Source organism: Streptopelia decaocto, assembly GCF_964273445.1.
Source record: "Streptopelia decaocto genome assembly, chromosome: 2".
Taxonomy (NCBI): Eukaryota; Metazoa; Chordata; class Aves; order Columbiformes; family Columbidae; genus Streptopelia; species Streptopelia decaocto.
This window is the reverse complement of record NC_138655.1, coordinates 92894893-92917458: the sequence shown is the minus strand read 5'-3', so window position 1 is coordinate 92917458 and position 22566 is coordinate 92894893. Positions and strand designations below refer to the sequence as shown.

The window sequence follows — 22566 nt, the reverse complement described above, 5'->3', positions numbered from 1 at the left end:
TGGATTGATTTGGGCTGGATTTTCAACTATCTGAGCAGTTCTACCAAAGCATGGATGACAGCTTTGCCTGTGCGTAGGAAGAAAGAAATTTCACCCTGCATGTTTTAACAGCATTCACACAAGGTGAAGGGAGATGAGAAATAGCAGTAGTTGAGCCTACTCCAGTAAGTACAACTCAGCCATGTTGTAGTTCCTATATGCTACTTGGCACATGAATTGCTTTTGTTTCCACTGCAAACAAAGAGTAACAAGATGACATTTGTAATTTAACCAGAAAAGAGCAGTGGAAAATACGGAATACATACCATAAAGCGAATACCACATAAATATTCCCAGCAGCTGGAATAACGCAATCTTGAAGTGCCTGATTTCAAACTTAAATACTAAGCATTCTTTCCAGATTTAAATTTCAATAATAAAAAGACAAAGGAAAAAGCAAGATTCCAGAAGTATTTAGTCCACGTTGTAATTCAAACTACAGTGAAATAGTGTTATAATATACTGTGTATTCGTAAAAGCACCTAGAATGCAAAAGCTAACATATGGCCAAACACCCCTGGATTCTCTGCACACCCCTTTCCCCCTGCCTCCCTTTCTCTTTTTAGCACACACACACATGTTTATGTACAAAGACAGTCTAATATAGGTGTTCAAATTCCTATCTACCTCCCACTGATATCCTTTAATTTACTGGTTCTATGTTATTTTAGCACTTGTTTCAGTGCCTTAAACATGAAAAATGCTGTGATCACAGAGATGCTTCAATAGAAACACTGAGTTTCTGTCACAGAAGTCTACAGAAATGCTCCCTGCTAATGAAAAAAAAAGCACATTATTTTTAGTTTTTATGAAAGATTCCAAACCGATGCTGAAGAGGACTTGGGTCCTCTGTAAATTCTGAAGAGCAACCAGTCTCTAAGGAGCATGGGCTTCTTGTGTGGAAGTCCTTTAACACGCCTCATCTAAAACCCCCCAAAAACCCCACAGGTACTGGTGGAAAAGTTGGAAAAATGGCAGCGCTGTAAAATGTTCCGCTCCATGCTTATGCTTTCTGTTTCTAACACAATCTTCTCTCATAGAGGCAAGGCCCATGATTCATTTCTACTTTACTCATTTAACTCCACTGTCTTCAATTGCTGGTATAAAACTGGAAAAAAACCTGATCTTAGGGCTGCCCAGAGACCAGAGTTCGATAGATACTTCTGGTACTTAACAACTTCCCTTGGAAAAAAAAAAGCTCACAGCCTGAATCATCAAAGTTATAAATTTCAGATTATAATATTCATTAAACATTTTTTCCCATTGGCACATAGCCACTCGAGGAAAACGCTTTTAATATCTTTAAACTTTTACTAGTGTATGCATAAAAATCTTCTGCATTTAACTACTTTCCAGTGGCGAGCTGGACTGCTATGGCACGTCATCCAAGAAAGAAAAGTTTTCCAGTTAGGAGAAACTTTCCGTTCTTCAGCTTTATTCTTGCCTGAAAATCTTCACCCTGGAATACTGCACGCATTACTGATTTGCTTCAGGAAGGGAAGCCAAGATCAATGTGGGGGCTTGCGAACGGGCTCCTGATACACCACCACCGACTTCAGGTGAGCAAAACTGGCAAAAAATTAATAACAAATAGAATAAAATAAAAAGAGCAGGGAGACAGAATAAGCCTTTTCCATGCAGGTGAACCTCCTGTTACATTTTAACATGCTGTACTCATTCCAGGAGCTTCTTTCACAATAAGGTTTTGTGGTTTGCCTTCTGAATCACTGGCATGTGGCAACTTCACCTATTGCCTCTGAGCACGGAATTGTGAAGAGCAAACAAAGTCCTGGGGTTCCTTATTGTTCGCATTTTCTTCACATGTCTCTTCATCTCCCGTGGCATCTGTTGTTGAAAGAATTGCTTTTTTCTTGTGACAGTGATTAGTAGCGGTTATGCAGCAGCAGGAGATCTCTGTAGACACGACTTTAGTTCTGGGGGCAAACCCAGGAGCAGTTCAGCAAGTCACTTTATCTTGGTGAGAACATCAGCAGTTAAAGCCCCATAAGCAGAACACACCAAATCACTTTAGAAAGGGCTTTGACTGTGAGACAGGAGGTGAGGTACAGCAGTGCTGCATTTTTATTGTTGTTTATAAATTAGATTATAGTAGCACTTAAAGCTCTCTGTCAGGTCAGGGTTAAAATGTGCAAAGCACTTGTGCAAACATCTTCCCAATGGCAGTTGCAACCCTTTTAGACTTGCAGTCCAAACTGTGGTTCCTTCAGGAACTTGGGACCCCATTAGGCTTTTAAGCAGGAAATCAGTTGCCTTTTTTTTTTTTTTTAAATAACATAAAATTAATTGCTAAATTGTTGTCTGGGTTTTTCTTTGTTGTTGTTTGTTTTTCCAATGGAATATTAAATTCCACAAGGACCTCTAACATCCTCCATCCTCAGTCTCAACCAGAAAGAATGGTATGAGAACTACTGGGAGTGAACTGAATGAGGAATTTCAGTTTTTGCTTTCTTTAAACATGGCTTTTGTGATGAAGTTTCCAAATTTCCCAGTTGGCATCGGCTATTCCATTACCAGGTCTAACTGGAGACTGGTAATACACAGGTGTATTGTAACAGCAGCATTATCGCCATCCTGGAAAGTGGCTGAAATCCTGCTGCCTGAGTCATTAAAATGGAAATCAGACAAACTCAGGAGGTGTCAGGTCATAGTACCTATCAGGTCTTGGAAATTTTTAATTTCTGCCATCCTATACCTTGCTCATACAATCTGAGATGCCAACTGAACTTTAATTGGTGCTTTCTTGCTGCACTTTCTTCCTTTATAATAGCCTGGAGTAAAACCTGTAAATCAGCTGCAAGCAGACCTTAAGAGCTCTTCATTTTCACCATGCCTGTGTGCTTCATTCAAAATGTCAGCAAGAAAGACTGAAGAAAGATTAGTAACTGTGGTTCTTTTGTGGCAGCGGCATTGTAAATGTACCTGACAGCTGCCTATTACAGCATTTAAGTACTCCTAGAGTGTTTAAAAGGGTGCTGTCAAAATATTTTTCAAAATATTATTATCTGTTATTTATATTCTAAACAGAATTTGTTTGTAGACAATATTTGTTTTTCAATAGACACACAGTAGCTTTGTTATCACAGCATTTCTTCTGATAGATTGTCCTTAAAAAGTAAAACAAACATGAGTCAATGACACAATTGATGTGAGACTTGCCTTAGAAAGAATCACTCAACTATGTACAATGAAAAAGCTAAACCTTCAGATTCTTTTGTTTTGTTTTGTTTTAATTTGGTACAACATCTCATAAAATGTATGAGGGAGCAGGCTGAAAAAGGTAATACGAGTTTAAACAAAGGTGGCACACCAATATGGAACCAACAATTAAATTCAGTTACAGCACTAACACAAAGCCACCACTCTGTGTGCATTTTCTGCATGAAATATTACGGATAAAGTTTTGACCTCCAATATAAATGTTAGCAAAGTCTCCCACAGATTTCAGGAGGACTAGATTTAACTCCAATGCTCTCTTGGCCTGAGGGGTTTCAGTACATTTTCTTGACTTCCCTGTAATTCTGAAACCATTTCTTCCTCTTATACAGTTTCTCATCCTATTTGCTCTTTTCCCCACTGACCAGTCTGTATCTTAGCAAAACATTTAGCCAATGCAGAAACATCGCAGGGTGACCTCTGACACCAACAGCCCCATCACTCATCATCCACAGATATACGTCTTCTTCCAAGCCTGTGGTGTCTCCTCTAGAGCTGCTTGCTGGCTCTACAGACCTCAATTCCCAGCCCAATGCCCAGAAAGTTTTGCTGAGGGCAGAATGCTGGATTAGGGCAAGTTACAACTGCTTTTGCCCTCTCAAAAAGGTTTTCCGTGTCCTGAACGATTCTGGAGAATGGGAGCTCCACCCTGTTTTGCCAGCTCCAAAGAGCTGTTCAGCATCACACCTGTGGTGTGCACAGCAAAGAGGAAAGAAGAGTGTGAAACCATGCTGTACGCCCAGACTCCCTTCAGAAAGCTTTATGGTTTCACTAGATCACAGAGTCATTTTGGTTGGAAAAGACCCTCAAGATCATTGAGTCTGACCATTAACCCAACCATGGCACTAAACCATGTCCCTAAGAACCTTGTCTACATGTCTTTTAAAGACCTCCATGGATGGTGACTCCACCACTTCCCTGGGCAGCCTGTTCCAATGCCTGATAGCCCTTTCCGTGAAGACATTTTTCCTAATGTCCAATCTAAACCTGCCCTGGCAAAATTTGAGGCCATTTCCTATTGTTCTATCACTTGCTACTTGGGAGAAGAGACCAACCCCCTCCATGCTACAACCTCCTTTCAGGTAGTTGTAGACAGCGATCAGGTCTCCCCTCAGCCTCCTTTTCTCCGGGCTGAACAGACCCAGTTCCCTCAGCTGCTCCTCATCAGACTCGTGCTCCGGACCCCTCACCAGCTTCATTGCCCTTCTCTGGACTCTCTCCAGCACTTAAATGTCTTTCTCATATTGAGGGGCCCAAAACTGAACACAGGATTCGAGTGCCCAGTAAAAGCGAGTACTGAATCCACTAAACAGACATGGCTACCTCTTGTCTTACTGTAAGGGCAGAGAGACACCATTCACAGAGGCGATTCAGTTATTAAGGAACGCCAAATCCAGTGAAAATCAGCACAGCTTTGGTCTTGTACACAAAAAAACTTGTCCAGTGAGTGAAATCCTGATCACACATGTGCAGCCCTGAGGCAGCTGAGGACACGAGTGACCGCTTTGCTCTGCCACGTCTGACTCCGGGATAATGTGGCGTTTTATGTGGGTCACAAGCATTGCCAGGAGTATATTCCACTGTGCAAGATTTAACATCATCTTTGGAGCCATATCGATCCAAAAAATTGTCAGTGGTTTTATGGCAGCCATAATTTTGTTTCAGACTTTGCTATTTTTGTCATTATTTCACACCACCAGTTAACCTAGGTGGGAGAAAGGGAAACGGTACACTGCTCTGCTCACAGTTAGATGATCAACGATGGTGAAAAATATTTCCATGCTGTATCCATGGGCACCTGTTCAGGCTGAGCACTCTTTATAACAAAAAAAATACCAGCTGTTTTTAAGGCAAAATATGCAATTATGATCTTAAATTAACCTGTTTTAAGTTGAAAGTGTTTAAAAATATTTATGTCAGAACTATTTTTGTTCTACCCTTTGCAATGAAAAATAGCCAAACATATTCCTGCCACGATAAACTCTCCATATACAGATTTAAATCCAGGAACTAATTTCCATGAAAAGTGATAAATCCTTATGAACAGGTTTCTTAATGGAATTACTCAAGATCTTTTTAGCAGTTTGATCTAGCATAACTAAAATAAATAAGCGCATAGACTATACATGTCAGGCATACTACATTCTCTAAAATAGCAACAAGCATAATTTCCAATGCAAATCCTCTGTAAACAATCAGTATACATCAAACATAGCTTAAGTACCTTGGTTAAGCTGTTCTTCCACTTGCTTGAATAGACCAATACATCACATCTGGGATGAGTAGTTCTGGCTTGAGTGTACAGCGGTTTTTCAGCTTTTTGTTTTGAATTGAGGAGGGAGAGAGCTACCTTTGTCGACAAACCAAGTGGATTGGGATTGCTGGAACTAATGGTCCATGTAGAATAGGCAGAGATTTTCTGATCGTTTTGCAGCAGATGCAATGGTTTTCTCTTCAGGAGATAACACCAGGTAAAACTCGTTGAGGTCTTGAGGCTCGGAAATGACAACCTCTGCATTTCTCCTGCATTCATCTCAGCCAATGTAGTTACAGGCTTTGCTTGACCCTGGCTGTTGATCTGCTTCCTCTCACTGCTGTTACTTGGGGACCTTCTTTCTTGACTGCTACTTACAGCCTTGAGAAGAGAACTCAGATTATTCACTGGAGACAATTCAGATGGTTTTCTGACAACAAACACTGGCGATGCCGAAGACTTAAGGTCTTCAGATTCTGGTGACTCCTGTAAGGTTTCTGAAATCCCAGTGTCAGATGATAGACGGTCAGACAACAGCAGGTCTGAAGTACCAGCTTTGCTGCTCTTTTCATGCTGTGCAACACCCTCAGGATCTAGGAGGTGATTTTCGAGAGGCTCTGTGGTGCAAACCTGTCTTACCAAAACTGGTTTCTTTTGCTTACTAGTAGGGTCATTAGATCTATGCAGTGGCCTAGCATCTGTCATGCAGGCAGCTCCACTCTCATCTTTAACACGTTTTTGCTGCTTTTCCATGGCAATATCTAAACTGTTGGCTGGGGAAAGCATTCGTTTACTTGAAGCTGTAGCTTCTGGTTGAGGGAAGAGTCCGCTAACTGGCACCTTCTGAACAATATTTGAAGAGCTTGACAAAAGTGAATTTCTGGTTCCACTTTCTGGTTGTGAATTTTCAAATTCAAATGAATTTGGCAAAGTCCTCTGGTGATCTTTGTGAGATTTTGGCAGCTGAGTTTTGCCTTCAAGCGTTGGCACTGTCGCAACATTAGTTTTGCAAACAGGTTGACTGACCTGATCCTGGGTGACTAAAATGTGGGGAAGGGGTGTAACAGTTGCAAAGCCATAGGACGGCATACTGCTGTGAATACGGACAGGAACCACAAAAGGAGGAATCTGATGTATTTGACTACTGCAGTTATTAGGGACAATTTGCTTTAAAGGAGGCACAGAATAGGGATTAGACATATCAGACAGTTTGGTCTGCAGTTCAAAGGAGGTTGCGTTCTGGTCCACGCCAACCTGACTTGGAACTGTCTGAGCTGATAAAGTATTTTTTAGCAATTTAGAAGAGTATGGCTGACCTATATGTAATGTTTTAACTTGCAGTTGATACTTCGGAGCAAAACAATCCTTTTTTTCATCGGCACGACAAGAAAGTGTGTATGTGCTCACTTGCTCCCCTTGGGCTGACGTTTTACTACATGTCTGGGAAGGCTGATGGGTCGAGGATGGCTGTCCTTGATTACTCAAAACGTGATCTAAAGGTTGCTGAACTGAAGACAGGCTAACAGGATTGCAATTGTGAATGGCCGAGTGAGGCCTGGAGTGAGTCTGTGAATGCTGAGCACTGGTAGGAAGCTCCACTGAAGATTTGTCAGAGGTCTGCAGCCTGTGCAATGGCACTGCGGGCACATCTGCAGCATGAGCTGTCTGAAATGAAGATGTCGATTTAACTTGAGGCTGATGACTCTCTGGAGCAATATTTAAAGATATTTGTCTTACAAATGGCCCCCTCCTCCTTTCTAGCAGAGGCACGTGTCCAGTTGCTCCATTTGCAGATGACGCTTTTGGAGAGGCTATCTCTACAAGTGTAGCAGGTTTTGACGGAGACATGCTTCCACAGTCAAAAGACTTACTCCTGTAGTCCACAACCTCCATGGAGGGCTGCGTGCAGCTGATCTGCTCTGAGGCCGCACGTCTCATCTCCCGGTAATGAGGCCCAGGCACAGTCAGAACGTGAGAGCCAGCGGGAATCATGAGGAACTCCGGCAATTTACTCACAGGCTCTGCTTTCGGGGGATTCTCAGCTTTTGAAGTTTCGTCTTTATCGAATGAAGCTGAGAAACTGGAGGCATGAGACAAACTACTCTCCCGACTTAGGCTTCTGGAAAGGGTGGAATCAGCACTTGACTCAGCAGATGAATGCTCCATTTCGGCCAAGCGAATTCGTTTCTTCTTTGGTGGAAGCTTTTCTGTTGGCAATTTTGACAGTGTTTCACTGCGCTGTGGCCAATTAAACCTTTCCGCCTTTTCCTGATCGCTGTATTGGTTTTCTTGGTCCCTGTCTGGTTCTTCTGTGACCAGTATTTCAGGAACCTGGATGTTATGCTGGCGAACAAGTCTTGACGGCTGAAGTGGTGTGCTTCGCTCATTAGAAACTACTTGGCTTCCCTGAACGTCCCCTCTGGGTGCCTCTGACGACAGGGGTTGATGCTGCTGGGGTGTATTCAGATGTCTTTCCTCTTTGATTACAATCGTGTTCAAGGAGCAGTGCTTTGCAACCTTGTTGGGCTCCTGAGAAGAAACTGGTGATACTCTTTCAAATGACTCTGATTTCTCAAATGAGCTATTTCTGCTCAGTGAATTGGTGTGCTGTATTACCGAAATCCCAGTCCCTTGTCTTTTCAACTCCACCTTTTCTTGCACAGCTGAACTTGCCTGCTTTTCAATGAGAGGAGCCATCTTTGGCTCGGTAGTTTGATCTGTACCTCGAGCCACAAGCTGAATTTGGGAACTCTGAAGTAGAAGGTTGCTTGGCTGTTGTGATCCCACCACTGTTGTCACACCATGTTTTGACAGACTGGAAGGATTTGCTGCCTTGCTTTGGCCTTCCGTGTTCTTTGATGGTATGCTTGTATCATTTTGCTGTGGGTCATCGTCATCGCCAACACTTTTCATTTTCCTTCTCTTCCTTATCTGGGGTGTCTGTTCCCAGACACCAGTTGAAGTAGTAACTCTGTAGTGCAGAATTTGAGGCTGTGTACTGTTTGGAACAGTTTTATGTTCAGGCTCTCGGATTGCTGCCTTAGTTTTGGGTCCATGCAACTCTGAACAATAAAATTTTTTGTGGTTTTCAAAATTTTCCAGTTTTCTGTATCTGTTTCTGCAAGTTTCACACTCAAACATCGTTCCTCGCACCTGAGGGGACTTCTTTGCTTTTTCTGAATTTGATCCCTGTGCCAGGGACTTACTCCTTTGCAGTAAAGTTTCATTTGATAAATTACACCCCAGATAACTTTCTTCCACAGATCGCATCGGTCCAAGAACTTGGCTTTCACCAGTAGAAGAATCTTCTATTGCTGCCTGTCTAACAAGGGTCCGAGGATGTCCGCCTTGGTTCAGTGGAGCAGCAGGTCCTGATACAAAAACATCATCGTATAAAGAGCCAATTTTATCATCAAATGACTGACTTCCTCGAAGGGGATGAGAGGGAGGTATTACATTTGGAGGTACTGCTGAGTAACTGGTAGTAGGCATGGAATTACTTCGTGTTATAGGTAAACAGTCAAGGGATGGTACAGAAAGAAGAAAAACTTGCTTTGATTTCTCAGTGGGTGTGAAAGGAGACTTTGGTATATCAGAGCTTGAGCTAGTTCTTCTTCCCATGGGCTTTAAATCAAACTGGAAAGAATCCTTAAATATGTAGGATTTCGGTGAATCTATGCTTCCTCTTCTCGAAAGAGATGTTCTTCTTGGTTTCACGCTATCTAACTGTTTGTCATCCACAACAGCTTCATTATCAGAAATTAACTTTGAGATACGCTCCTCAAGAGTTTTTGTTGCCATGGGAGGTCGCATTTGGCCAGAGAGAATCAGATTTTTTTCAGCACAAACAGTTTGTACCACTGACGCCACCACGCCACTTGTTCGTGCCACACTGGGCAGGTTTTTATTTGGATCTTTCTCAGATGTCAACAATCCTCTTACGAAAGGAGCTGGTGGGCTCATTGTTTGATCGGCACTTTCAGAACGTGAGAAATAACCAGAATCAGTGCTACCTAAACTTCTAGGGCTCAAAAGACATTTCCCTTGCTGATCTTGGGAACCATCAGTTGCCTGTTGTCTCTGGAGCTGAGCATGCGTCGCTCCTGCTGCAGATCCCAGCTGTTCCTCTAACAGGCCCATTTCTACTTTCTGATATTGCTTTCTGTCATTCTCCTTGAACGAGGCTGTATGTGTTAAATTTGACTGAAGAGCTGCTGCTTTAAAATCCGCTTTTCGCTGTGCTGCAGCAAACTCGGGTGCTGGTTCTGTTACTTTGGGGCTGTCGGCCCTTAATGGAGAAACATTTACAGGATGAACTACTACTTTTGGTAAAGCTGGCCTTACTTGAGGTTCTGTATCATGTAATGAAGAGTCAACTGGTATACAGTCTGGGTTGCTTAATGGAACAGGGCTTCCTTTCCGCAACGTTTCTGCACTAGAAATGACTTTCACTATTTGTGCAGGTTCCAGTTCTTGATCATCTTGTCTTTCATCAGCAGTGCCTTCATCTTCACTTTCACCACTTTCTTCCACATCTGAATGAATGCTAAGTGCTTTGTCCGAGTCATGAGACAAGAAGAGGCCACCTGAATCTGGTTGTAGGACAAGTCCAAGTTTGATAGCATGTGCATGAGATTTTTTGTGCTTGTACAGGTTGCTTTTGGTTTTAAATGAAAACCCACACGTCACACAAGGATACGGTCGCTCTCCAGTATGGGATCGGATGTGCTTCTGGAGAACGCTGGGCTTGGCACAGGCCCGATTGCAATACTCACAGACGTATTTCCCTAGCTTTTTAGGCTTCTGGTCTTTCAAGAGGTTACATATTTGTTCTACACCATGGTTTACAACTGATGCTATCTGGGCTGAATTATACATGGGACCTATAGACAAGTGCGTTGAGCTCGATGTGCTAATTGACAAAGGTGAAGACGAACTTGCTACTAACTGGTTTTGAGGAAAAACCTGAGTTACAGTAGAAGAAGAGGTGTGAACGACAGACGACGTTACTGCTATGCTGTATATCTGCTGGAGCTTGGGGTTTTCTTGACTCTGCTGTTGTACCAGTGATCTAGTGAAACTTGGACACATAACAACCTGGTGATTTTGTTGACTGGTTTTAGGAATAAGGTCTTGTGAATGAGAAACTGTTTGGCCTTGTGCTTGTCCAGTCTTGGCTGCTGCTGCTACGTGCACATTGTTTAATGTGCATGGGAAATAGTGAGTTCCAACTGCAAACTCATGCTGTGACAAAGCAGACTGGTTTTGGACGCTCACTGTGTTGGACGTGAGACTAGAAGAGGTGCTTACAGTTTTATTTGGTCTCAGTTTCTCTATTTGCATCCCATATGGGGGGCACTCTTGTGCTAAGGTATTCAGTTCAGGCTCCATAGCTTTTAATAAGACATCGAATGCAGTGCGTGTACATGGGGATGACGTACTACAATCAACAAAATTAATACATTCATTACTGTCAGTCTTTGTTTTACTTGATGAGGAGTTTGAGAGAGACTTCTTCTCTGGAGAGTTCAGTTGGTTTGCATCAGCACGCTCCCCTGCCTGTTTACCCAAATCTAAGGACTGATGCGTCAGTGAAAGCTTTGTCTGCATTGATGTCTCAGATTTGGTTGTTTCAACATTTATCTCACTACTAAGCGCTCCCCCGTTTTGTTTGGTACATTGATTTCCATTTTGCACGGGTTGGTGATCCTGTGCTGTGGCGTGTTTGGAGGCATCTGGAAGAGCTTTTAGCCGCGAAGGGTCTACCTTTTGCTTAACCTTGGCTTCCGCAGGGCTTCTCAAAGGCGATTTTGGTATTTTTTTAAGATGGTTTTCAGTCACAATCTTTTTTCTTTTCACACCTTTAATTGTATCTTGGGTTCCTCTGGTACCAGCATCGGTGATTTCTGTTAAAACACAAAGAAAATTAAAAAAAAAAAAAATATTAAAACTGGATAATGCAGTATATTTTTATCTGTACCATTTTATGATCTCTAAGTTTCAACAGTAAGCCCTGGAGCAACAGGACTATCTATTTCTCCAGCCTCTAATATTCTTTTAACAGTAAATGTATCTTAGTGAAGATCTACTTAGTTTTTATATAAAAAGAGTAAAGCTTTCTAACTGATGCTGTAAGACATTACAAAAGTAATTCACTAAAGGAAAAGCTTCACAGGAAACGTAAGAAAATAAAAGCTACTGAAACAGTATTTTAGCATTTTATAGCAACACCTTTATCTGAAGATAAAGTAAAAAGAAACTCCCTCTCTTGCACTTTAAAAATTCAAATCATTATAGCAGGAAAATGAAGAACCAAGACACAAATCCGTTTTCATGCCGTGTTTGTCGCTTTTTTCCATCTATATGTTGCAGCAGTCAAGGAATGAAGACAACTTCCTCGTGGTTATATTTGTAAGCAGATTTATCATGGAAATGGCACAACCACCCACACCATCTGTCAAATACTGTATTTCAGAGCTCCAATTACTGAACTTCAATAGCATTTCAGATGAGCAACTACTGTGGATGAATAGAATCAGTCACACTTAAATGATTTTCTATTTGTGCATCATGAAACAAAATAAACTCAATTTGAATTATTTCATTACTAGCTACACTTGTTGCTGATTTTAAGCAGGTATGCATGCAGAGTTTCAGGGGTGTAGTGAAAAGCAAATGAATTGGAATATTATTCAGTAGAATAATTTTGTAGCAAGTACTTGTATTTGTGCAGAGTCCAATTTCCTCCATCACAAAAATCACATATAGACTGAACATCAGTGTTGACACGGACAAGCCTATATTTTTTAATAGATACCTGATGTTACCTTTGTTTATTTCAACAGTGTGATATTTAGTCTGTTGGTTAATTATTTATTTTATTTTACTCCTTTCCTAACATCCACTCACTCACAGCCACTGCCTCAGCTACCATCTCTGGTAGCACAGAGGAACCCAAATATTAAATGGATGTAAATCCATTTTTTCAAGCTTTTACAATTCATTCATTAGGCTGTTCGCCAAGACCACATTCATCCGATTGCCCATATTCAAAGCAAAGGAAGGATCTGATGTGACTCGAGGGCTGGCTGATGCCTCTGAAAAGGTTCAGCTGCATACACATTTTGGGAAGCTGTACTAAGTCCATGTAGCATGTTCACTTGCGTATACAGTTACTCAGGAACAGAGGTTTATGCGCACTTCTAGGTAAAGAACAGCCTTAAGACAATGTAAAAAGGGACAAAATTATCACAGTCAGCTGCACAAGGAGCTAAGTGGAGAAAGCTCAGACTTCCCAGTATCCATCAACCCTACGTCCCCTTTTGAGTAGCATGAGGACCCTCCTCTTGCTGAAACACCAGCTGGCTTCTACACCATGGTGGGAGGAAAGCCAATGCATAGTGTATATCTTACAGGAGATACTGGAACTGATGAATCCAGGGTGAAAGGAAAATCCATGTAAAGGAAATCCAGGCAATGCTTAAAGCTCGTCTAGCAGCAGAGAATGCAAAGTGACCAATAGGAAAAGAAAGGCAAGAAGATGTTATGTTTTCCGTGTGTCAGACCAAAACCCAACTGGGATATGTGCTAATGCCAGACACTTGGAAGTTCAAAATCCCGTTTCCAACTCAATGCCAACTTAAAGCACACATATATTTACTAAGGGTGAATGTATATTCAGGAGATTTCCTTGCAAACTGAAAGATTTCAGACTACGCACCGCACATAATGTATTGCAAACGCGGAGGTTCTGCAGAACATGACCTTGTCCTGTCACAGTCCAACTAGCAGAAATTTAACCGTGAAGACTAAAAGACTGTTTTGTCACATTCTGCAGTCCCACAGAGGAATCCCTTGGCAGAACTACTGGCTCCAAATCCTGGTTATGGGGACCTCATGCTCCTCTTGTGCATCCAGAAATAAATTTCTGCAGTAATTGTTCACTTACCTTTACATGAACTTTGCACTTACTGCTTTATCACCAAAACCTATTCATACTAGACTGGATTTAACATATTCAAAACTGAGTTATCTTCCATCATGATGATCTGTACTTTCCATTGCTTCACAATTAAACGAGTAGCTTACACTAGTAATTTACCATCAACATTATTAATGGCGATTTCTTTAAAATTCATAGCCTACTGCAACTGTTTTTTCTTCAGCAAAAACAAAAACAATTTTACACGAATTGAAGAGAGAATAACAAGGTAATTATATAAAAGAGTGCTTTCAGCCGTGGTTTGGTGATCTCTCTGAAGCGTGGCCACGTTAATTGCGCGTAAGTAATTTGGTTCCTTTTCTGCACACACGGCAGCTTTTATCCCGTCACAATCACGCCTCCGCGCCGATCAGGCTGCTGGTGTTTGTACCGGAGCGCTACGGGGAGAGCTGGGCACATTACACGTGGCTGGGAAGAGAACAGTGCCAGGAATTGTGAACATTCGAGCAGACAAAGGTGCACAAAAAAACTAAGGTGTTTTATACCGCAGGAACCGAACAATCAAACAATGTGCTGCTTCCTCATGGCCTCAGAATATTAAATAACTACTATCCCTGGCTTTCAACTGTATAGTACAGAGGAACACGCATATTGAACCAGCACCATGCCAGTGAACTGGAAACCAACACAGTTGAAAGATGTAATGTGCCTTAAGAAAGCCTTGTAGAAAGTAAAAATGCATCTCTAATCTACCAATAACATAATTTAAAATGTGAATCTATTACAAATATAAGATCAGAATTTTCCATACCCTATGTACCGCCTTTCTTTTTAAAAATGTTGTTCAACACATGCCAAACCATAAAAATTGTTAGAGAAACTGAAAAGGAAAGAAAAAAGAATCAACAAAGGTAAGGCATGCATTGTGTTACATACATAAATAGTAATTTTTTTAAAGTCTCCACATCCATTAATTGTGCTGCTTCTATGACAATAAAATTCCAGACCACAAAAATAATGAGAACTAGTTTCTCATTTGTATTTCTGACTCCACCTCTTTTGCGATTCCAGAGATGGAGTCACAGGTGCGCTTCAGTGTACTCACCTATAAAATCTTGTAAAATGTACTTTCTCTTGAAAATGGCTTCAAAAGGCTTAACAACAGTTTATGTCCTGTGCTCTACTTTACCCCTTGATATTTTAGAAATCCTCATTCTTAATGGAAATATTCACCTCATGCTTGCTAACAACCAATTTTCTAGCATATTTGGGGAAAAAAAGGAAGCCCTGACAACTTTGTTTCACTTATATTTAGCTTTGTGTTCCTTTTGTATAAGTCTTCTTTTTGTATTCCCACTTTATGCTGAAGATATTCCATTCCACATTTGTTAATCTACAGCTACATGCTTGCACAAAGATCAACTGAATCAATATTTCCAGAGGCAACAAGAAAACCAGTGGAAAACTTCAATCTCAGAATGCTAAACACTCCTCTGCCTTTCAGAGCTACAAACTTTCAGGAGCGTGATAACTTACCAGGGTTGTGTACCCACATCAACAAGCTGACACTGAACAAAGAGAACATAAAAATCATGTTGGTGTGGAAAAAAAAAGGAAAATGAAGTTGATCTGCTTTGCTTTTCTCTCCCTACCACTCCAGGTGCTCTGCTCGCCTCCCTCCGCAATCACAAAGCCCTTCTCATCGTTTGGGCAGTAATTCCCCTTTTCTTCAGGTGGTGAAGTGGTGTTGTTGAGAATTGTCGTCACCTCAATCAAGTGTCTGAGAAGTATCTTTTTCATAAGCTGTATTACACCAAATAGGATGAAGTTACCCAGCCCAAGAGACGAGGTGATAATGCCGTTGTGCTCAATGCCTCACTTTCTACATCCCAGGGGCACTGGTGCATCTCCTCAGTGCTTTGCCTGGTTGGCTTTGTTCTGCTTTGCTATCAAGACTCTCTGTTCAATTCTTTTGCTTCGGTATGTGTTCCACACTCAAAACATGACAAGAGAAACTGATGTTTCTAAACATGACTTTGTTCACCTATAATTTCTCTGCTGCACTTTGCTCTATGAGCAGGAAATACAGCAAAAGAACGCAAGTATGATGGTGTAGATAGCAATCTGGCAGAATAACTCATGCAGCAAATAAAGGAAAGGTATAAGCGATCTGATTTTTTCTTCCGTAGCATTCGCTGGTGAACTAGACAGAGTCTTGACAAAATTATCTCAATGGTTTTGTTTAAGTAACTTTCAGAACTGCCTGTCTCAAAGCCTACGTGTTATTATAACACCCACTCTCTTTCTCTCCCTTCGAATAGAGCTACGTGCTTGTACTTAAAAAAAAAGAGAGGAGAATAAGGAGGAACCAAAGCAAGGCACCAAGCTCCCTTCTCCCTCAGCGCCACCCTGGGAAACATGGAGCCAGCAACCACTGCCAGCCCCTGCGCTCCAACCAGCGGCACCATCTTCATCTCCTCTGCTCACTTCATGCTGCAGAATTTTAAAAATCATTGTAGGCTTCCGTACAGAGATGAGACTTTTCAAATCCAAGTGCTTAAACTTTAGCTCCTAAATCTGCTCTTCACTCCCAAGAGACTGCAAATAAGAGCAAGCCTTTTCTGAAAGTGTTTAAATGCTAATTGATGTCTCAAACATACAGCTAAAAGGTAACTCTGACACCCAGCAACAGTAGCGATTTAAAGGTGTAAGGCTTTTCAGAAGACAGAGACCATTACCAAGGATCTTAGTCTGGCTAAAGCTAAGCTTCCCGCTGTATTTAGATATTAAAAATATTCTTACGCTTGACATCCAATAATTATTTAATTTTTATTTTACCAAAACTATCGAGAGCACTCATGAATCACCCCACTGGGTCTGTTTCTATGAATAAGGAAAGAACATGATTATGAGACAAAGAAATAAGCCTTGCCGGCAATTGTAAGGCCACCAGAACTTAAATTAAGTGAAGCAGGACATAACTACAGTGTGTTTCGAAAACACTGTGTTTCAAAGGGACTGTGATTTCAAATTGGGTCCATCTTTTTGAAACACCCTGTAAAATTTCAGTTGTTATTAAATTGCCTCTTTTGCTTCATACTGCCTCCTACATGTTAAGTACTGCCACAAATATTTTTCCTAAAACTACAGCTTTTCCAAAGCATAACAAAATAAAATCATTATTACATAAACCACGCGTGCAGTTACGAAATGTTCATTCAACAGAAAGATGTGAACAAGATTAACCCAAATGCTGTGCTTAATCTTAAGCACAAATAGAGAGGATTTTCAAGTCCACAACCAACAATTCTAACAGCCTTATCTCAGATGCCTAACTTCAGACTTCTTGAGATGGCCACACGGTGGTCACTCCCCATTTTAGAGGCCAGGAGGCAAGTCAAAGGACTTGGGGCCCTCCAAGTCAGCAGTAATGTTTGAAAACCTCTGCCAGTAGGCTTGATCTATGCTTAAGAGCATTTATTGTTGAGGACACCAGTTCAAACATTTACAGAGTGGACCCTTAAAAAACACTTGATCTGTCCATAAAGTACAATTTGACACTAATTAATCAAAAGAGGGGTGTGAGGAGCTTTTATATTCAAAGGCTAAAGTAGTCTCATAGGGTTTGGATCAAGTGTTCACCTATGCCAATGTCTGTCCTTATGTTCATATCAGCAAATACTGGACGATTCCATAAGTTGTGGATGAGATAAGTATGGTTTAATGATTTCATACTGTCTGTAAACAAATGATTATTTTTCTCCGTGTTTTTAACAAGCTAAGCTCAGGGTTGATATGTGATCCATCAAAGGTATTATATTGGCTGTCAGCAAGGGAGAGGTTCCCTAATCCTCTTCTAAGAGTTATTTCATGCCAAGTTTTCATACTGAAATAATTATTTTATTAGCATAATTTCTCTTTATTAACCAAAATAGTGAAAGTCCTACAAACATAAGATTCCGGAAAGGTACACCTATGCTAATATGTGGTACCAGTACTCTTCTGAACAGAGCCATTAACCTAAGTGACAGCATATATTTTTGTACAGTCAAATTAAATTTTAATGCTCTTTGTCATCACACCCTGGTAACCCCATAAAATCAGTTTATATCCAGTTCATGTATTAAAGGTAATTGTAGAGAAAATGTATATTGATGTATACACCAAGAAATCATACCCAGTACCTCTACCACTAAAATTCCCAAATTTAAAAAGTATTATTTCATAACATCACAAGTAAGTACAGGTGGGAAGAGACCTCAGCAAATCTCTAGTCCAACCACCCGTACAAATCAGGGCCAGCTATGGGATCAGACCAGGTTGCTCAGGGCTTTGTCCAGCAGGGTCTTGGAAACCTCCAAGGAAAGGGTCTACACAGTCTCTGTGAGCAACACCTTCCACTGCTTGACCATCCTCGTGGGGAACTAGTTTGTGCCTCTCTTGTTTCAACTTATTCTGATTGCCTCTCCTCCTCCCACATTCTTCACTGTCACTCCATCTTCATGACAACCCACTCCCCAAACCACCTCTTCTGGAGGCTGAATGAGCTCTGTTCCCTCAGCTTCTCCTCACAGAACAAGTGTTCCCACCCTGACAACTGTGGTGTCCCAATACTGAACTCACTCAGGTTTTCCTGATGTTCCTTCTGCACTGGGAGACCCAAAACTGGACACAGTATCTAAATGTGGTCTAAGGACTGCAGAGCAGGGGAGGAAAACCCCTTTCCTTGATCACCTGGCCACATTTGCACCCCCAAAAGGCCTTTCTGCAGAGCTGCTCCTGGCCTGTCAGTCCCAGCTGCTCCTGTCGCAGGGGCTCCTCCAGCACAATGCAGGGATTCTTACCCAAGACATATCAGGTCCTCTGGTTGTTCACCCACACAGTCAGTAGCAGCTTCACTTGGACATAAGAATATAGCAGGAGACAGTGTCACAAGCCTTGTTAATGTTAAAAAAAAAAAAAAAAAGACATCCACTGCTCTCCCCTTGTCCACAAATCTAGTACCTTTATAACAGAAGCCATTTTATGATATTTTATAATGGTTTTCATCAATTTTCCCTCTGGATCAGGCTACGTAACAATTATACACTCTGTGGCAACATGGGGAATGGTACACCAAGGAATCCTGCTTTTCTACCTTTCTTCTTGCTTTACTCCTTTTCCCATTCCCAACTTCCATCAAAAAAACAAATAACATCAGTAATATTTCTGTGCACACTTCATCTCACTGATGACAAAATTAACAGGCACCTCAGTGAAAGCAATACAATCTAAAAATGTTCAGTTTGTTCCACGGGAAGCTTTGGCATCACTAGAGATGTGGCTGGCATTGCTTTAGAAGTCTATTCGTATGCAACACACAGGTTTTCAACTAAATACATTGTAAGAAATACCCATATTGCTGGCTACCAAAAGTAAGCAATAGTTAAGAACATGTAAACGTTTAATCAAGTTTAGTAGAAAATGTAATGTTTAAACTACGCAATCTACTGTTTCCACTAATTATGTATTAACAGGAGTGAATTGTCACTTTGAAGGTAACACTGGGAAAAGGAAGTATTTCTCACTTGTGAGTTACATATTCTTAAAAGAACAGTCCTGCCTATATTTTAAAGTAGCCTGGGACAAACAAGAGCTGGTGTGGGAGTGAGGAAAAGGCTCCTCAGACCCCGCATCTCAGCAACTCTCTCACCAGCATTTGGGTTGCAGAGACACACTAAAGCTGAAAGGGGAAAATAACTTTCTGGACTGACCAAAATTAGGGGAAAGTGATACAGAAGTTATCCACTCATTAATTCAAAACATAAAAGTTTATTCCCTGGGAATCCAGAATACATCCAACCTAGTGTTCGTGAAATAAAGCAAACATGCAGCCACAGAGAGAAGCGTGCTCTGGGCGACTCCTCATGCACCAGATGAAATACCAAGGCACCACTAGCGGGGGCAGAGTGGATTAGCTTTATTATCAATTATGCAATAACATTTTAGCACACGGTAAGCGAGACACCTTCGCCCCAGGGCACATGGCTTGGACACACCAGGAAGCTACTGTGATACAGTTTCATCCCAGACGCCAGAGCCTGCCAACTCTTGTTTGGCCGTGGGGCAGGTAAAGAGTAAATGACAAGTTGCAGTCTGGGGCTGTCTTTCTGATGGCTTATTTTCACGTCATGGCTACTCATGTCAAGACAACCTTGGCGGCGAGTCTTCTGAAGGACATAACTACCCTACATTAACCGACCAAGAAAGATCCTTTATTTAAAGAGCTTGGTCTCATTTTGTGCATTTAGCTTCTTGGCTTGAGTGAAGAAAGTAACATACAGAAGATTTTTAGCCATAAAAATAGTGTGCTTAATGAGGAAGATCATGGAGATCAAACAACAATAGACATCTGACCACCGAGGTAACACTAGAGCCTCAGCTGAGAAATGCCAACATCCATATGTGAACAGGAATCAAATGCAACATTTTAGCACATTGAAAACAAAGTGCAAAGAGAAATGGATTATTTTTTTCCCCAAAAAGAGTTAATTTCCTGCCCAGCATGAAACATATGAAATGAAACATGACACTGGATACCGATTGAGATTTCTTACCATTATGTGTAAAAGAAGCCAGCACAGACTGAACCACTGTCAGGCTTCAGAGGAGTTGAGTATTTCATTGACAGACAGAGGAAAGGCAACACAAGAACAGCAAACGATGACCACACAACCTATGGGTAATGCCTAACCACTCACAAAATGCCAATACATGAACACTCAAGGAAGGCTGGGTACTACAAATTTCATTTAAACATGCTAAAAAATTAAAAAAAACATTTACTATATTATGTAGCCCTATAGAATTTCTGTCCTGGCTCTGCATTACAACTATATTCCTAATCTACACGGAAGCCTTAATACTAAACTAGGAAAAGTAATCACCGCTTCAGTGCTGTTAAGATAAAGCACGCTGACTATGAGCAGGTGGAGAGAGAACGTTATGAAAGCTAACACCACCAGCAATCCTAGCCTGAGAAGTTCTTCATTGCTGGATACTTCGAAAACATGACAAAAGACAAGATGCATCCCCAAAGGCAAATTAACAAGCTCACAGTCAAAGCCTAATCAGAAACCAGCTCCATCCAGTTATCCATGTAAGAATAAAGCTGTTTAAATATAACCAGTTAGAGAAAGTGTGCTGTCAGAAATTAACTAAAATACCTCAGGGACATCTGGAAATCTTCCTAGAACGTCAGGCAATGTTGTGAGCAGTTTCATGACTAAATTCTGTTTGCAAGTCACGTATTATCAGTTATTACTGAAAAAAAAAAAAGATTTGGCTAATAAACCATTAGAACAACTTCCACCCCTAACACACAGAAGAAGAAAGGCCATTAAAATAGCATTATAGAATGGCTCATGAAACAGCAACCCATTTAAGGGTTATCAGCAATGAGCAACTGCTATCTGGTCAGATGAGATACTGAACATAAACTCCCCAAACATGAGTCTGAGGGGAAAAAACAAAAATGAAAGGAACAAGATGTTAATTAAACTCTCTTTGCACATGATGACATTCAAACAGAAAAAGCTCCTTAGACTTATTTTCTGCATTTCTTTAATATAATCTTCCATTTGAAAAGCAAGGATCAAATGGAGCCATTTCCATACTGCCTGTAGCAAGTGAAGAGAAACGAAGTTCAGCAAAGAGCTCAGACCTAACAACTGTACTATGTAAAAACACAGAAAGGAACAGGAGCTCTGGCAAAGCCAGTAGGAACAGTTTTACACAGAAGGTCTTTCTTTTAGGACTAAATGGTGCCGTGAACATGACCAAAGAGGGAGAAGTAGTTGATTTGAGGGAAATCTAGACACTGGGCACGTCCTAAGCTTGGCCTGGTGTGCTAGAGGTGGGAAGGAAGCTCTTCCCCAGGGTAGGTTTGCTTCAGCATCAAAGGGAGGTCCTCAATGGTGAGATCTCTGAGAGACTCAGAGCTCTTTCCTTCCCCCAGCCTTACTGTCCTCTTCTAGAGGTGTGCACTGTCTCTCTTTTTACCCTCTCACACATGCACACGTGCACCTTTTCAGAAGATTCCTAACAAAGACTCCATCCAGGTCAGACAGTTGCATTAGACTACCAGAGAGTGGTACAGTGTCTTTAACTCACCATCCGGTTATATATTATATTTTCCCTTCAGAAGGAGGCCAAAGGAAATTAACAACTCCCTGAGCTATAGAGTATCTGGAAAGTACGAAAAAAACACTCATTACTCATATGCAAGGCAGACTACGAGGAAGCTAACAAGTGAAAAATCTTGCATTTCCACAACTGGCTTACTCCCAGCTCACATCAGCTAAAATTAGCAAGCTATTGCATTTACTACACACGCGTAGGTACGCCTCCCGAATTAGCTCGTTTGTTAGCTCAGCATCCTCCCACCACAAAAATAAGCTTGTTCTGTCCTCAGATTTTAAAACTTGCAAGAAATCCTTCTATTCACTAAAGCAGAGCCAAGCTCAAAATGTTACTGCATCTGAAAACATAGCCACTGATTTAACAGTGTACTGTATCGTGATTTGAAATAGCCACTTTCCATTTACTGTCAGGAAGATGCTTTTTCAACAATTGTTTTATATAATGTTAATTTGCATATGTCCCTTTGAAAATGATACTTGCGAGTTGGAATCTCTTTTGCTGAACTGTCACTCAAAGAATTTGCTATGCTTGTCAGGAAAAGTCAAAATACTATTACTTTAACATCCCATTAATGTTTTAACCAAGTTCTCATAATAGCTCCAAAGGATGAAATGTTCAATTTAAAACTGTAAATCTGTTTGTCTGCCTGTCAAAACAACACCAGCTCTTGCTGTGTCTAGCACCAGCAGTGGCTTTACCGAGCAGATTTCAGCTGCTAGTAGTCTGAAGTAAATTTACTAACCAAAGAAAATGGAAATAGAAATAACAGATATAGACATTGACTCACAACCCAGGAGGTTTACAGAAGCCAGAAAACTTCCGTGGGTTAAGCCCATATTCTAGTGTTGTTTCTCAGAGCAAAGAACACGTAAACATCTCCATTTTATTAGTTTGTCCCCGGTGGTAAAATGAAGAC

General features: G+C 41.1%; 1 protein-coding gene across 7 annotated transcripts in view; it reads right to left on the bottom strand.

The window, feature by feature from the left end:
- The window catches only part of HIVEP1 (HIVEP zinc finger 1), a 125780-nt gene that overhangs the window by 20902 nt on the left and 82312 nt on the right, over nt 1–22566 (bottom strand). For all 7 annotated transcript variants that reach the window (XM_082047068.1, XM_082047063.1, XM_082047069.1 and 4 more), the window contains one exon: nt 5498–11433. In XM_082047068.1, the coding sequence (XP_081903194.1) occupies nt 5498–11433 (5936 nt within the window). The remainder of the gene's footprint in view (nt 1–5497; nt 11434–22566) is intronic.